Here is a 17,452-nt window from a genome sequence, read left to right on the forward strand (position 1 = left end):
TTTATGTATCTCCAAAATAAGAAAAAGATTTAGAAAAGGAAAATATGTGAATTAAATTAACTTAAAATACTACCAGCAGACAGACAACTAGTGTTGATGTTTTGGTATGTAATAATTGTTTAAAATAGTAAAATTTTAACCCCCAAAGGTTCCTTTCAGAGCCAGTACTCAGAGCAACCAGTAGCTTTGCAAATTACATGCATTGAAAATTAATAGCCAGTTCATTGTGCTTCCCACATCAAGTAATACAAAATAGTTCTCTGGTAAAATATAGCTTTTTTTAAAAAAAAGATTTTAACCAAGAAAAAATTTTTGCTTTTCTCGTGTTCCCTAGATCCCAGAACCATCTTTCATCCTGTTTATCCAGAAGAGAAGGTGACATCCCAGTGAGGGAAGTGACTTGACCAACTTACTCAGTTGGTCAGTGTAGAAGCTGAAGCTGGGACAGGAGCTCCTGACTGCCCACCTGGTGCTTTACCTCTCAGGCACATTTTCTGTTTCTCCACTGGAGTAAAAATAAAAGTAAGTTTTTAAGCACTTTCTAATTTCCATAGGCTCAAATCAAGCCTGCTACTGAAATGTTCTTATTTTACATTTAGTCTCATTAAGACAGCCCTAAACCTAAAACATTAATCATTCTTTCAATATTTATGTATATAATTTCTTTTGAGCATTAGAAAAATCTTCCCTTCTAAGAAATTTCTTTTCTCTCTCTCTATCAACTCCTCACCTAAGGATATTTTTCCATTGATTTTTAGGGAGAGTGGAAGAGAGAGAGAAAGACAGAGAAACATTGATGTGAGAGAAACACATTGATTGGTTGCCTCCTGCATGAGCCCTGACCAAGGCCCAGGCTGGGGAGGAGCCTGCAACCAAGGTACATGCCCTGGACCAGAATCAAACCCAGGACCCTTTGGTCTGCAGGCTGACGCTCTATCCACTGAGCCAAACCAGCTAGGGCCTAAGAAATTTCTTAATTTATTTTCCAAACTATTTTTGAAGTGAACACAACAAATAAAATATTCCAGGTCTCCTTTTTTTCCCTACAAGTAGTTTTATGGATCCTCTAAATTTTTCTCTTGGGTTCAGTTTTCATACTGAGTCATCCACCAGAGAGTGCCTGTGTTTTCCAGGCAAACTAATAGTTTTATTATTTCTAAGTGACTCATTACTTCTGAATCATCACACCTTGTGTACTCTGTTAAATAAAAGCTTTTAATAATTTTTCTAAAATTTTTCCTCTTTCTTGTCTTCAAATGTCCCATCTAAGTGACATGGATATTTAACCACTTTTGTGTCTATAAGATTTATGTTGATTATTTTCTTCTTGAACCCTTTCATCAGTTGAAATAAGCAGTGGAAGTTCTTTACCTCATACTTTCTGTTCCAGATGTTTCCTGAAATAGAACACAATAGCAACATAAAAAATATGTGTAACACCATTCTCTATTTTCCATCATTATACTTATGTTGTTTAAGGTTTTATTAGCTTAATAAATTTTTCCATAAAGTTAGGGAGAAATACTTATAAAAGAAAACTATAGTTCTAATGTTTATTGGCAAACAAAATCTTTGGAATTCAGCATGTTGGAGGAATGAAACACTTTGATCCCTTGACTTCTGTGTCATATTTTGCTGGATCTTTTCCTGCCACTTGAAAATTAATTCTCTGTGTCTTTCCTGGCATCCTTCTCACCTCATATATGCCAGCCTTTCTCAAAATTCTGTCCTTGATCCTTTTCTCATGCTATATATGTTCAGTGTTGTCCACTCTTGTGGCTTTAAAACTTTTATCTGATGCTTATTCCAGACCTTTATTTTCAACTGCTATTGCTTCCCTGCCACATATATCCATCTACATGAGGAATATCTTCTGGATGTCCCACCAAAATAACCCATTCCTTAAGCTGAATTCATCTCCCCTACACCTTTGTTCCCAGGCTTAGCATACAGTAATCAGCCCCAGTCTTACCTTTACACCTTCACAGACCCATTTTTAATTTTTAAATTTGTTATTAATATTATATATTAATTCTCATATTTAAAGTGTCAAGGCTTAAAAGGCTTTTAAAATATATCAGTTTTCCAATTAGGCTGCTCCTCAGAGACAACCACTATCAATTTTTTTAGCTATCTTTTCCATTTTTACCTCCATATTTATAAATACATACATATTGTAAATTTATCATTCATAAATTTTATTTTTTTTCATTCATAAATTTTAAACACTAAGTCTTGCCTTCCTAATATGAATTTCAGTTCTCTCACCCCTGTTCTACCACATTAACAAAGTCAAGGGTAAAAAATATGTGATCATCTCAATTAATGCAGAATAGGTATTTGACAAAATTAAACAACCATATGAGATTTTTTAAAAACTCGCAACAAACAAGAAATAGAAGAGAGCTTTCTCAACTTTATAAAGGATATCAAAACCTACAGCTATCATTATACCTTATTGCTCACCTCTTCTAGTCACTATTGTTATGGAGATTCTAGCCAGTTTGTTAATAAAAATTAATAAGAAGGCAGTAAATATTAGAAAGGAAAAAGTAAAACTATCTCTTCTCAGACAACATGATTGTCTTTGAAAAAAAATCCCAAGGTATTTACAAAAAAAAAAGAAAAAATACTACTCTTAATAAGTGAATTTAGCAAAGTGCCAAATAACAAGAACAATGTACATAAATTAACTGTATTTCTTTACACCAGCAATAAACACCAGGGAAAATGCAAATAAAATAGCAGTACCGTTTGTATTAGCATCAGAAAACATAAAATACTTGGGAATAAATTTAATGAAAGGCCTGCAAAAACATTGCTGAGAAAAATTAAAGAGCATCTGAATAAATGGAGACATATACTATGTTAATGGATTGCATGGATTAGAGACTTAATATTTTTAAGGTCTCCATTATCACCAAATGGAGATTTAAATTCATTGAGATTCCAATCAAAATCCCAGGATGGTACTGGTGTATATAAAGACACAAGAGTAGAGAATCCTATCTAATAATAGAGTAACATGTAAATTACCATCACTCCGCTATGCCCACGATTGGGCGGCAGGAGGCTGGGGGGCGGGACTCTGGGTGGCCTATCCGGCCATTGAGAGGCACGGATCCGCTGCCACTGAGGGGAGCTACCCTGCTGTTGAGAGGCGCAGGGGGCGGGACTCCCGCCCCCTGTGCCTCTCAACGGCCAGATCCGCAGCCGCTGAGGGGGCCTGCCACGGACACCCAGCTGCGCCTCTCAACGGCAGGGTAGCCAGGTGTCCGCGGCAGCCCCCCTCAGCGGCCGGCCGTTGAGAGGCACTGGGGGCGGGAGTCCAGCCCCCTGCGCCTCTCAACAGCAGGGTAGCCCCCCTCAGCGGCCGCGGACCATCACAAGCGTGGGAGCTGGGTGCCTGTCTGCTCCAGCACCAGGCTCCACCGGGAAAGGCGAAAGCGTGTAAGGGACCCTACACGTGCATGATTCAATCATGCACTGGGCCTCTAGTGTATAAATAAACTTACATATGTGGCCATTTGTTTTTTCAACAAAGGTTCCAATTTAACTCAGTGGGCAGTCTTTTGACTAAATAAATAGAGTGTTGGATGATCTTCAAACTCAGACTTATAACCATTCATAAAAATTAATTTAAAATAAATCATAGAGCTAAACATAAGAGTTGGAAATATAGAACTACAAAAAAAACTTTAAGAGAAAAACTTCATTATAAGAAAAGATTTTTAAGACATGATACAAATGTATTAACTATAAAAGAAAAATTGATTATTTGGATTAATAAAAAATAGTAAAATTAAAACCTCTACTGCTAAGGAAATGGAAAGTGAAGCCACAGACCAGAGAAAATATCTGTATCTAAAGTACATAAGTGAATTCTTAGAACTGGGGAATCAAAGACAATCCAGAAGATTTGAAGACACTTCACAAAAGATACAGATGAATTGCTAATAAGCCTATGAATAAGTGCTCAACATCATTAGTCATTAGGGAAATGTAAATTAAAGTCACAATGGGATAGCATTTCATACCCACTAAAATGGCTAAAATTAAAAAAATGACAAATATCCAAAGGATGTAGAGCCACTAGAGCTCTCAAGTGTTGATGAGAGTGTAAAATGGTAGAACCATTTTGGAAGACAGTTTTACAGGTTTTTATAAAGTTAAACATACACTTATTATGACTCAGTAATTCCATTGTTAATTTCCCAAAAGAAATGAACACATATCCACAAAAAGACTTTTAGTTGCCTGTTCATAGCAACTTTAATTTGTAATAGCCTAAATTAGAAACAAACCCTAATGTCTATCAACTGGTGAATAGATAAGACAAATAGAATACCTGCTTAGAAATAAGCAGTTGATACATGCAGAAATATGGATTAACCTCAAAACCATTATGCTGAGAGAGAGGCCAGACTGAAAAGTATATATATTTTATGATTACATTCATATGAAGATCTAGAACTGGCAAAACTCATCTGTAGTGATAGGAATCAGATCAGTGATTGACAGATATTGGGGGTTAGGGGAATTGATTGGGAAAGTTCAGAAGGATATTTTTAGGGTGATGTAAATGTTCTGTCTTTTTTAGGGCAGTAGTTACATGGTTCTTGTTAAATCAAATTGAACTGTACACTAAATCTGTACATTTTTTAGAGTATGTAAATTATGCATCAGTAAAATTGATTAAAATTAAAGTAGCATTTGTCAATTAATGGGCTTCAGTATAAGGCTATCATGTGGTTAGATGGGATTTCTAAACTCCAGAAAAGGATTCTTTAATCCACAATGGGGGCTGGGAGCTGGAGGTAATAAGCTTGGTTTCTTGTGATCTTGACCTGGGTAGGGCTGATAGGTTTATTGATCAGAATGTAATAAGACAAGAATGTACCTATTTCAATTTTCAGTCTTTTACTAACTCTGAGTGTGATACTCCTGGATTGGTGCTTTCCTGGTTCTTTTTTTTTTTTTTTTTTTACCATCAAATATCCTGTCTTCAGCAGGATGAAGAAGGGATGATTTTTTGAGTTTGTGCAGTGTAGGTGGGGAGTTCTCTTTCCTTTGTAAAATTTCAAACAATCCCCCTATGCTCAATCCTCCACACTAGCCCGTTTTCTATGGTACCTAGTACCTCCAAATCTGGACCTTTTTTGGGTTGTGCAGGGTGAATTGGTTTGCTTGCCATCAGTATCCCTTCCTCCTCTACTCTGCTAAGTCATTTACCATTCCTGCTTCTGTTTTCTATCATATATAGTGATTTAGAGTTACAGTGTCTCCTAGGTCTTTTTAAGATGCAGTTTATATTCTTAATTTTGTACTTACTGTTTGGAGGAGACCTTAAAACTGTAAAATCCATATTGTACGTTTTCAACTTCAGCAATACCAAACACACAAGGTCTTTTCATATCTCTGTGCCTTTATAGATTTTTTTCTTTTACAAGGTCCAGTTTAATCCCTCTTCACCTAGTAAGGCTCTTTCAAAATTCAGTTTTATACTATTTTCTTGTCTGCTGCTTCTGTCCCTTTGTTTCACAACAAATCCATTTCATCAGCAATGGCCATATAGCAGTTTACTATGGAGTAATACCAGGAACCACTGGGAAGTACTTGTTAGAGTAATCATAAATTGCTTAAAGTGGAAGTGATAGTAAGAGTTGAATGAACTCTGGAAGTTGCATATGAGCCACATAGGCAGAAGTTGGGAAAATAGACTCTGACCCTTTCCAGGAATGAAAGAAATCAGGAGAGATAAAGTCTTGGGCAATGGGATGGCACCATACAACAAGACCTGAGGTGGGATAAATGTAAACATTCAGAATGATTAACTATAATTTGCCAGGACGTCTATTATATGTTGCTCTCTACCCCTATACAATATAGATGTTTAGACTGACTGAAAATTTTCACCATATTTCATTAAATCAAAGATTATAAAACAGACTTCATTTCATATGCCATTAAGAAAGAATAAACTCAGGCAATGATACATACTTTATCATTCAGAACTTTTTTCTTCTTTTTTTTTGAAAGAGTTCTTTTAGGCTTATATTGACAGCTATTTTAAATTATGTGTCACTCTTATACATACACTAGAGGCCCAGTGCATGAATTTGTGCACAGGTGGGGTCCGGCCAGCCTGACCCCAATTGGAGCGGATCGGGACCGGGCCTGTCGAGAGGTTGGCCATCCAGCCCACCCCGATTGGGGCCCGATCAGGGCCAGACTGGCTGGAAGGAGGGGCTGAGGGTGATTGGCCCATGGGCCCCACCCCCGATTGGGATGGGGGGCCGGTTGGGGATGGGGTCGGACATGGGGAGGGGCTGTGGGCGGTGGGAAGGCCAGCCGTACCCCCGATTGGTGTGGGAGGGCGATCGGGGCTAGAGCTGACTGAGGGAGGGGCCGCAGGCCGATCGGGGTGGTGGGGGCTGATCAGGGGCGGGGCCAGCCAAGGGGAAGGGCCACAGAGAGTTGGCCAGCCGGCCCCACCCCGCGATCGGGCTGGTTCACTGGCCGCAGTGGGCGTCATAGCAACTGGTCGTTAAGGCGTTCTGGTTGCTAGCTTTTTATATATATAGATAGTCTTTGGGACCAGCTTTGCGATTTTTTTTTTTTACATCATAGTTGCTAAGGTTACCCTTTGCCAATATAAGGTTACCATCATATTGACAGATCCAGTGGGTAATTTTTGTTTTTCCTTGACCTCTCAGCAGCATTCAATAGAAAACGGACTAGTGTGGAGGTTTCCATATTACCTTACTGGCTCTTCCTTTTCCTTCTTATCCTCCCTCTAAAAATTCTATTCCTCTGTTTAATCCAGAAATGTCAGTGATCCTCAGCCCAGAGTCTTCTCACTGTTTGCAGTCACCGTGGGTAACCTCTCAGGGCTGTATCTCTAGTTCAGATCTTTCTGCTGACCTCCAGGTTTTTATCTTCACCTGGATTTTCCTCAGGTACCCCTTCAAACAGCACATTCAGAATAAAACTCTGTTTTTTCTATGGCCACCTTCCATAAAAAATTAAAAATACACACACACACAAAGTCTGTGTTGGGAGTAACCACACTTGCTCCCAATACCCAACCCGAAATCCAAGATTCCACCCTCTTACTTTCCCTCCTCCTGTTGTGTGAATTCTTCCTCTTTGACTATCTTTTCAGTGCCTTCCCCTTTGCTAACTACTGCACCTTCTTGGTTTAGGTTCTCACCATTTCTTGCCCAGATTATTACTGTAGCCTCCTAATTGATTTCCATGTCTCCACTCAGATGCTGAAAGGATCTTTCTAAAACATGAATCTCATCATGTTACTCCCCAACCCAAAAGTCTTTGTTTTTCCCATAGTTTTCATTAAAGCTCAGACTCCTCAGTTTAGAACACAAAGCAGTCATCTGTGGTCTAGTTCCTGCTGCTGTTCTCTGCATTCCTCCCCTCTTAGTTGTCTGTACACTCCCCCCAGTAAAATTAGCCAGAACTATTGATAGTTCTGAACTCACTGTGCCGCGTTAGGCCTCTGAGCCTTCACATATATGTTTCCCTCTGCCTAGAGTATTATTCCTTTCCTGTTCGTGTAATTCTCATTACTCCTTCAAAACAAGGCACATATATCCCTTATTTGGGAAAACCTTTCCAGACTCTTCAGTCTGATTTAGATGCTCTCTCTCACTATGGACAAAGAGCATGAAGATAGGTTTCCCAAAAATGAACAAAACAAAATGTCTACTAAATAAAAAGCTGTTTAGGTGCAGATTAAAACAACACACTTCCATTTCTTCATCTAACAAATTAGCAAAGATTTAAAGAGTGGTAGTCACTCAAGGAGAATGTGGAAAAATGAGCCTTTTACCCTAATATTGGAAGTAAAAGTTTGTCATTTTTCTGGAGGACAGATTGACCCTATTTAAGAACCTTTAAAAAGTGAGTGTCAACCTGGGTCATGAGGTCCCAGATTGTGGGCTCAATACCCAGTAGGGGGTATACAGAAGGCAGCTGATCAGTGATTCTCTCTCATCATTGATGTTTCTATCTCTCTTCCTCTCCCTTCCTCTCTGAAATAAATAAAGTACGCATGCGCGTACACACACACCCCTACCTTTTGACTCCACATTCTACTACTTGGAATGTACCATATTTTCCGGCGTATAAGACGACTGGGCGTATAAGACGACCACCAACTTTTCCAGTTAAAATATAGAGTTTGGGATATGCTCGCCGTATAAGACTAACCCTCTTCCAATGCACACCAAATAAAAATTAAAAAAACATCAGATTTGATTTCAATATGGTAATTTTAATTTAAATGCTTATGACATGCAGGTACTTAGCAGGGAAACTGTCACTTATAAACATAAGGCTCTTTGTTATCAAACATGTAAACATAAAACAGTGCAAGTGGATTAAACTTTTCCTAATTCACTCTAAAGCTGAAAGGAAGGATAAGACAATAAACCCATGGGAGCTGCCATGCTGTTTGTTTTCTAAGCTGTCAACCAAACTGGAACTGATGATGATAGGAGGAAGATAACAAACGAGAGAGAGAGCAAGTGCCGGGCAAGTCCCTGGCGAGTTAGCAACGCCGCTTCACTGCAGTCCTCAGGAGCGAGATCTGAGAGGCAGAGAAGGAGGTACGGTAATAGGATACAAGGATACAAGGGCGGGCCAGACGGGTGAAAGAGGCGTGTTTTTCTGGGCACAGCTCTATCTCTTTTTTCCATACCCCGGGCGTCCTGGACGCCTGCAGCTTGCTCCGCCCTTCACTTACACCTTCCCGGTGAGGCGTCCCCTCACCTTGTCATCGGGACCACATTAAGTCACTTTTTTCCACGAATCCTGGTGAGTGGATTTTCTTCTACCATACTTGTACAGCGCTGCCCTTGCTGCTTTCATATGGTCGCCGCATACGGTGGCGGGGAGCTCAAAATCGGCCGCGGCCGCATCCCCGCCATATGCGGCAAGCACCTGGCCGCACTCCTTTCATTTCAGTGGAGCCAGATGGAGACCGTATGTGGCACAAAAAGGAGCTGACCGGACACACTTGCGGTCTCTGTCCGGCTCCATTGAAATGAACGGAGTGCGGCCATTTTTGAGCTCCCCCCACCACATGCAGCGACCGCAGATTCTCCAGTCCGGCTCGGAAGTTTCAGCACCCGCCCTATAAGACGACACCCGGCATATAAGACGACCCCCGACTTTTGAAAAGATTTTCTTGGGTTAAAAAGTTGTCTTATACGCCGGAAAATACAGTATTCTAAGAAAATAACTGGACAGTTGGTTAGAGGATCTTCCCAATACACCAAGATTATGGGTTCATCTCAGGTTAGGGCACATACAAGAAGCAACTAATGAATACATAAATAAGTGAAACAATAACTCAATGTTTTTTTCCCTCGGAATCAATTAAAAAAAACCACTAACTGGATAACTATGTGAAGTGTATACACACACACACACACACACATATCTGAATGTTTATCACAGTTTATTTAGGAACAAAAATAGTAAATAACCTAAATGTCTAGCAATAGCAAATGACTAAATACAGGGGTAGACAAAATTAGGTTCATAGTTATAATATAAATAAATAATACAATACTTAATAAACAATAATTCAAGAATAAACTTATTTCCCCAGACTCCCAACTGTAAACCTACTTTTGCCTACCCCTGTATTTTATCTATATGATAAAATATTATGTCTATTAAAATGATTCAACATGGAAGTATGTTTATGAAAATTGCTAGCTTAAAGTAAGTTATAAGATACATAGTGTGGTACAATATTTATAAAACATATACATTTATAAATTTTTATAAGAAAATGTCAGGCCCTGCTGGTTGAATGTCGAACTATGAACCAGGAGGTCACAGCTCAATTCCCCGGTCAAGGCACATGCCAGGTTGTGGGCTTGATCCCCAGTAGGGGGCGTGATTCTCTCTCATCATTCATGTTTCCATCTCTCTCCCCCTCTCTCTTCCTCTCTGAAATCAATAAAAATATATTTAAGAAAAGAAAATGTTAGGATGTAGATCCATAAAAATATCAACAGTGGTTATTTCTGAATGATTATATGGGTAATTAAAATGTTTTGTACTTATGAGTATTTTCTAATCTTTCTGAAAAGAGCATGTATTAATTGTGAGCATAATGGGGAAAAACAGAAGCCCCACCCTAGTACTCCTGATACCCACCGTGCCTGCCTCTTTCATTACCCCATTAATCAATAAGTGCACTTAGGGCCACTATGATAAATTATTCAGTATCATTCTCCCAGGGCCTGGTTCAGAGTAGAAAATACTTGATGAGTAACATTATAACAATAATTATTGAGCATTTCCTGTGTCTTACCTATTGTTTTAAGCTTTTGACATGTTAACCTAATCCTCTTGAGATGGGTACTATTATCTCCATTTTGCAGGTGCAACAGGCTTCAAAAGTTAACCACCTTTTATGTGAGGCCACTGTAAACAGACAGCAGTGTGGGGATTTAAACATAGAATATTCCTATCAACCCAGAAAAGTTTTATTGGGCAGTACTGGTCAAAAAGCACATGTCTGACTTTAGCCAGTGTTCTCTCTTCCTGGACTATTTCAAATTCTAATATTACACTATTACTTTCTTATATTTTCTGTCATGTTATCAACCAGTTGTTTTATTTATATTCAAACCTAGATAAATACTTCTCTTCTTTAATTTCTCAAATTTTATAGAAATAAAATAGGTTTATGCCAATTTAGGAATTTATCTGATGCCTTTTAATAGGTATCTGGATATTTAAATTTTCCCTGGATCAGTTTTATCACCTGTATTGTCTATCACCTGTATCACCTGTATTAGGATATAGTTCTAATATCTTTCATTCACTTATCCTAATATACTTTCTTGACAGTGTCATTTGTATTTTCTTTGCCTTCTTATCCTTACCCAAAAGCGCTTTAAAAATCTTGTATTTCTGAAAAGGTTTATAGTTTTTTGTTTGGTGCAGTTTCTTCCCTGTCTTCTGGATGTGCATCTTTTGAGAAGGTAATTCCTATAATTGCCATGTTCTAGTCTTTTGTCCCATAACACTATTCTTCTTTGGCTTCTTTGCATTTTTACTTAAGAATTACTGGGCACTTCCTTTACTATGGAACTTCTTTCTGCTTCAGCTTCACCCATCTTGCATGCTATCTAGTTTAATGAGTCATCAAGGAAGTGGAGGATGAGATAGCAACAAAGTTAAGACACCGAAGGACAAGAAGAATGAGGGGTAACCTACCTGAAGAAAACCACAAAGAGAGAAATAAAGGAATATTGTTGGAATGAAACTAAATAAGACAACAGTAATTACAATAGTGTAAGACTGGCACAAAAACAAGAGTAATCATTGGATCCAAAAAGCCAGGAAATATACTCTAACCAGTATAAGAATTCAACAAAAGAAAGGGTTCTTCATGAATTAATTGCATTAATTGAATCTGTATTTACTAAATCTCTAATGCCTAAATGAGCAATAGACAATTTACCAAAGAAGAAAGAGAATAAGCAAAACAGTTCTCTATGATTGAAGAAATAAAAATGAAAGCAGTGAAGTTCTGTTTCATTATTAAATGGGTAAAAGCTCTATTGTTGAAACATCACTACTATTGATGGTGCATTGGTGCTATTGATCTCCTCCTTTACTGTCATCATCTCCTTGCTTTCATTGCCTTACTGCATCATTCTTGATACAGTAATATCACACATTCTGTCCTTCAGCAAACCATTTGAAATATATACTACATCTAAACATCTCCATTGTTATTCTCCTGGTCCAAGTCCCCTCGTCTTCTTACCTAATTTATTGTAATAGCCCCTAACTTTTTCCCCTGCTTCTTATCTTGCTCCTCTACAATCTCCTCTGAACACGATAGCCAAAATTACCAATTTAAAATGTAAGTCTGTTCATGTCATTCCTCTGCTCACTAGTCATCAGTTGTTACCAAGCTTGCTCAGAGTAAAGCCAAATTCCTCACAGTAGTCTACAGACACTGTATTTTTTAGATTCCCACCTTTCCTTTCTGACCTCATCTCCCACACTGCCCTCCTTGCTTTCTCTGCTCCAGTCATTTTAGCCTCCTTGTCATTTTAGTAAATCAAGCATGCTCCCACCTCAGGGCCTTTGCACTTAATGGTTAATCTGCCTGGTATGATTTAACCCAAAATATCTCCTCTCTTCTTTCAGGTCTCTGTTAATGAGTCAGTGAGGTTTTCTCTTACTGCCCTTTATAACACAGCATCCTCCCTTCCTTTCTAAACCCTTTGCCCCACTTCCTTTTTCTCCATAGCACGTAGTACCATCTAAATTATATGTTTAAGCTCCGTATTCATAGCATTTAGCAAGTGCCTGGCACTCAATATTTATTGATTGAGTGAATACATTGATACATTGATTGAACCTTTTTGGAAAGCGACTACAACATGATTTAGAAGCCTTTTTTTTTTTTTTAAGTAAGAGAACAATTAAGTAAATGTTATCCTCTTGATGGTGAGAGAGAGAAAGAGATCCTGCATATGGCAGGATTTAAGAGTCTGGGATCAAGAACAGTAATGAAGTTTTGTTTGTTTTTCTTTCTTAGTGAGAAAAGAGAGGATGATGGGAGAATAATTTCCAAGTATAGAGGAACTTGTAGATCAAGAACAAGTATTTGTGTTGTTAAACAAGTACTTTGATGGAAGTACTTGTTAGTTTCATGTAAAGTGGTAAGGAGTGTGGGATAAGAAATACCAACTGGGAGGCAATTGTAACAAGGCAAAGTTGAGATAATACTTCTCTAGGTAGTAAGGAGTGTAGGGTTTGATGAAATAAAGGCATGAATCAAAGATCAGCAGTCAGTGATAATGGCAAAGAATAAGGCTTGATAATTAACTACATAAGGGATACAAAGAAGAGGAAATGAAAGGTTCTCTTGATATTAAAATATATTTCCTTTTAATTATTTTCTTTTTTCTTTATAGGTTTCTTCTCATTCACAGAAAAATGGATCATTTAAACCTTTGGAGGACTCAGTTATCACAACACTTCTATACTACCAACTAAGACTTACGACAATAAATTTATGACAATAAATTTGTGCATCATAGAATTGCTGAAGAACAGTTAATATAAAAAAGGATATTTTTTATAAAAATACTCCTATAGTATCATGATATTACTAAATAAAACAAAAAAGCACAATTATTAAATTATTAGACTTGCTACTACAAGCACATATGTGCAATAGCTACTGTATCCTTACAGTTACCAAACCTCAAATTTGGATGGTTTCCCTTTGTGGGAAAGGTTGTTATAATTGCATGAAACCACTGAACATTGTCAAATATATTTTCAGCTGAGTGTCATTTAGGAGAATTTACTTGAAACAAGTTCTAGAAAATTTCAAGTCCCACCACTAAGTAGATTTAATATTATGGCAGCAACTTACAGACTTGTGGTTAGTACTGTGAACCACTACAGCAGTGTGGTGATAGACCGGCGTTTTGAGCAAGCTATACATTATTGCACTGGAACCTGTCACACCTTCGCACATGGAGTTGACTGCATTGTGGTACATCGTAGTGTCTGTGCAGACTTACACATCCCTGTGTCTCAGTTCAAAGATGTGGATCTGGACTCCATGTTTCTACCCCACGAGAATGTGTTTTCCTCAACTGAAAGTGACTATCCCCATCAGGCCCTCGCAGGCATACCCAGGGTCAAGAAAGGAACTACATTTCAGAATACCTGTAACTTAAAGGACATTGCAGGAGAAGCAATCAGTTTTGCCAGTGGGAAAATAAAAGAATTTTCCCTTGAAAAACTCAAAAACTCTAACCATGCAGCTTACAAAAAGGGAAGGAAAGTTAAGTCTGACTCATTTAATAGGAGGTCAGTTGATTTTGACTTGCTCTGTGGCCATTATAACAATGATGGGAACTCATCATCCTTTGGTTTACTCCGGAGTTCCTCAGTTGAGGAAAAATCTTTGTCCCATAGAAACTCACTTGATATGAATTTGACTTCGATGTTTCTTCACAACTTCTCTGAAGAAGACCTGGTTACTCAGATTTTAGAAAAACATAAAATAGATAATTTTTCTTCTGGAACAGACATAAAGGTGTGCTTGGACATCTTGCTGAAATGCTCTGAGGATTTGAAAAAATGCACAGACATTATAAAACAATGCATAAAGAAAAAGTCAGGGAGTAGCATCAATGAAGGAAATGGTAATGATGCAGTTTCTAGCTCTGAAATTGTCTATATGAATGTAATGACCAGGTTAGCATCCTATCTGAAAAAGCTACCATTTGAATTTATGCAATCTGGGAATAATGAGGCTATAGATTTAACAGAACTGATCAGTAATATGCCTAGTTTACAACTGACTCCCTTCTCCCCAATATTTGGCACTGAGCAGCCCCCTAAATATGAAGATGTTGTCCAGCTCTCAGCCCCTTACCCTGGACAGTTTCAAACTATAGAATTACAAGATGACAAGCATAGTTCTAGGAAAATAGACACTGTAAAATCCATTCCAAACAACTCTACAAATTCTTTATGTAACTTAGAGATAAATGATCCCAGAACTCTAAAAGATGTCCAGCTTCAGTCACGGTCATTAACTGTGAATGCTTTAGGAAATGTTTCTTCTGGTGACCTAATGGAAACCCTTTATATTGAAGAAGAGTCAGATGGAAAGAAAGCGGTAGGTAAAGGACAAAGGGCAGAGAATGGACTCAGTCAGGAATTGTTGAAGGTAAATGAAGATAGAGCAGAATTTTCAGACCATGGTAGTCATCTTAAAAAATATCCTGCCTCAGTACAAAATGAAATTGGTAAGATATTTGAGAAACCAGTAGTTAATCTACCTAAGGAAGATCTTAAGTCAAAAGTTCCTAAAGGTGAAGAGGAAGACCACAGAGATTTTATGAATTCTAACAGTAAGGAAGAGATAGATAAGTTGTTAATGGATTTGGAATCTTTTTCACAGAGAATGGAGACCTCTCTAAGAGAGCCACTTGCCAAAGGTAAAAACTCTAACTCTTTAAATAATCATGGTCAGTTGACTGATCAGCTTCCTGTAGATCTTGAGCCTAAATCTAAACTCTCTTCACCCATGGAAAAAGTCTCACCTTCCTGTCTAACAAGGATCATTGAAACCAATGGACACAAAATAGAGGAAGAAGATCGAGCCCTCTTACTACGAATCCTGGAAAGCATTGAAGACTTTGCTCAAGAACTAGTTGAATGTAAATCAGGCAGAGGGAGCTTATCACAAGAAAAGGAAATGATGCAAATTCTACAGGAAACCTTGACAACTTCTTCCCAGGCCAATTTATCAGTCTGTAGAAATCCTGATGGTGATAAAATGAAAGATACTACTTCAGTGGTTTTGATTCAGCAGACTCCAGAGGTGATCAAGGTAAGACCCAACAATTTTGAGTCCTGAAAGTCTCCAAAGAACTGTTTTAATGTTTGTAAAATTTATAAACAAAACTATTTTTGTTACCCATTCTCTGTTCTAAATTTCCTGCCCTACTCTAGGCATGCTCTCACTTAGTGGGAAAAACTAAAAAGCAAAGGCTATAAAGTCAAGTGAACTGGTTTCAGCTGCCCTTCCCACACCCTTCATCTTCTTAACTCTGTGACCAAAGGAAACTTACTTAGCCTTAATATCCTCATTTACATAATGGAAATAGTAAGGATCATGATAATGTGTGAAGCACAGCCAAGGTGCCTTACACAAAGTGGGCATTTAATATTAGTACTCATCCTCCCCAGTCAAACAGTAGACCATTCATTACTACATGCCTGTGTAGACTATTAGGTGCAGTTTGGGGTACAAAAGAAAAGAAGACATGATTCTTGAAGAGCTTAAAATCTAATTGGAGAGCCCTGGCCAATATGGCTCAGTTAGTTAGAGAGTCATCCTATGTACCAAAAGGTTGCGGTTCAATTCCGAGTCAGGGCACATACCTAGGTTGCGAAAACAAAACTTAACAGTACGCGAACATGTAGGGTACTACTCTGAAAAGTATTGTTAGTTCAATCGATCTTCAAAGAAGGTAAAGACTAGAGTATATGAGATTTACTTCTTCCCCCTCCTCCCCCAATATATTTGTATTGATTTCAGAAAGGAAGGGAGAGGGAAAGAGATGTATGCCCCCTACTGGGGATCAAGCCTACAACATGTTCCCTGACCAGGAATTGAACCATGACCTCCTGGTTCATAGGTCTAAGCTCAACCACTTAGCCACACCAGCCAGGTGAGATTTGCTTCTTTATGCAAGTGCGAATAAATATCACCCTGGGGTCATAGGACAGAAGTATTTTCAAAAGGCTTTGAATCTACCTCGCTACTGACAGTATTGCTTTTGAATAATCCTAGAAAAATCTCATTTGTGTTTGTTTTAGTATAACAGGATTACTTCTTATTCATTTTGTATGTCCAACATGGGTTAACTAGAAACTCTGCTCCCCCTCACTCAAGGATCCAGGCTGATGGATGCTTCATGTTCCTTCAGCTGCCCTATGGCCCCGTCTGGAATATGTGGCTTATGAGTTCACTGAGGAAGAGGAAGAAAGAGAGAGTGCTTTTAACCACTTTGTTCTACACATGACACACTTCCCTTCTGCTCACATTCCAGTGATTTCGATTTAAAGGCTAAGAAACACAGGGAAGCACATAGAATATTCGGTGAGCAATATCTCTACCACATGAGTAACCATATATGTCAGTGTGTGTGAATTCAGACAAAGGCAAATCAACAAAGCAAATTGTAAAATAATGATATGACTTATGTAGTGATATGTCCATTCATACAAAAATTATGAAGAAATACATTGATACACCAAATACCAATATTCAGAATAGTGATTAATCCCTGAGGGAAGGGAGAGAGACTGAACTGAGGGTACACAGGCAGCCTCAGTAGTATTAGTAATGTTATTACATAATCTGGTATATTATAAGTATTTTGTCCTATTTTTATGCTTTTTTGTATATCTTAAACATAATATAGTAAGTTTTTAAGAAACAGTCAGATATTAGAGATGGCATATATGTGGCCACATTAAAAAACAATTACAGCCTGGCTGGTGTAGCTCAGTGGTTAAACCTATGAACCAGGAGATCATGGTTTGATTCCTGGTCAGGGCACATGCCCAGGTTGTGGGCTTGCTCCACAGTAGGGGGTGTGCAGGAGGCAGCTGATCAATGATTCTTTCTAATCATTGATGTTTCTATTGTCTCTTCCTCTCTGAAATCAATAAAAATATATTTTAAGAAAAACCAATCACATCTTTTACCATTTTCATTATAATATTTATTAAAAGGAAAAAAGATACATTGTGGTCAGATGAATAATTTTTGCTTCCTATTCGTTTTGTAGCTGTTGTTTTATGCACATTTTTAATTACCAGTGACACTAAAGTTTAAAACAGTACATACTTA

General features: G+C 38.1%; 1 protein-coding gene across 3 annotated transcripts in view; it reads left to right on the top strand.

The window, feature by feature from the left end:
• The first annotated feature begins 405 nt into the window (after window positions 1-405).
• PPP2R3A (protein phosphatase 2 regulatory subunit B''alpha) overlaps window positions 406-17,452 on the top strand; it is a 118,072-nt gene continuing 101,025 nt past the window's right edge. Inside the window, exon 1 of one of the 3 annotated variants that reach the window (XM_054729475.1) lies at window positions 406-522. Coding sequence is in view for 1 of the 3 variants with exons in the window: in XM_054729474.1 (XP_054585449.1) it covers window positions 13,430-15,421 (1,992 nt within the window). In the remaining 2 variants the exon portion in view is untranslated. Of the gene's footprint in view, window positions 523-13,149; window positions 15,422-16,676; window positions 16,697-17,452 lie in introns of those variants that run through there. The other 2 variants (XM_054729474.1, XM_054729476.1) reach the window with 2 other exon arrangements.

This window comes from Eptesicus fuscus, chromosome 18 (genome assembly GCF_027574615.1).
Source record: "Eptesicus fuscus isolate TK198812 chromosome 18, DD_ASM_mEF_20220401, whole genome shotgun sequence".
Classification (NCBI taxonomy): Eukaryota; Metazoa; Chordata; class Mammalia; order Chiroptera; family Vespertilionidae; genus Eptesicus; species Eptesicus fuscus.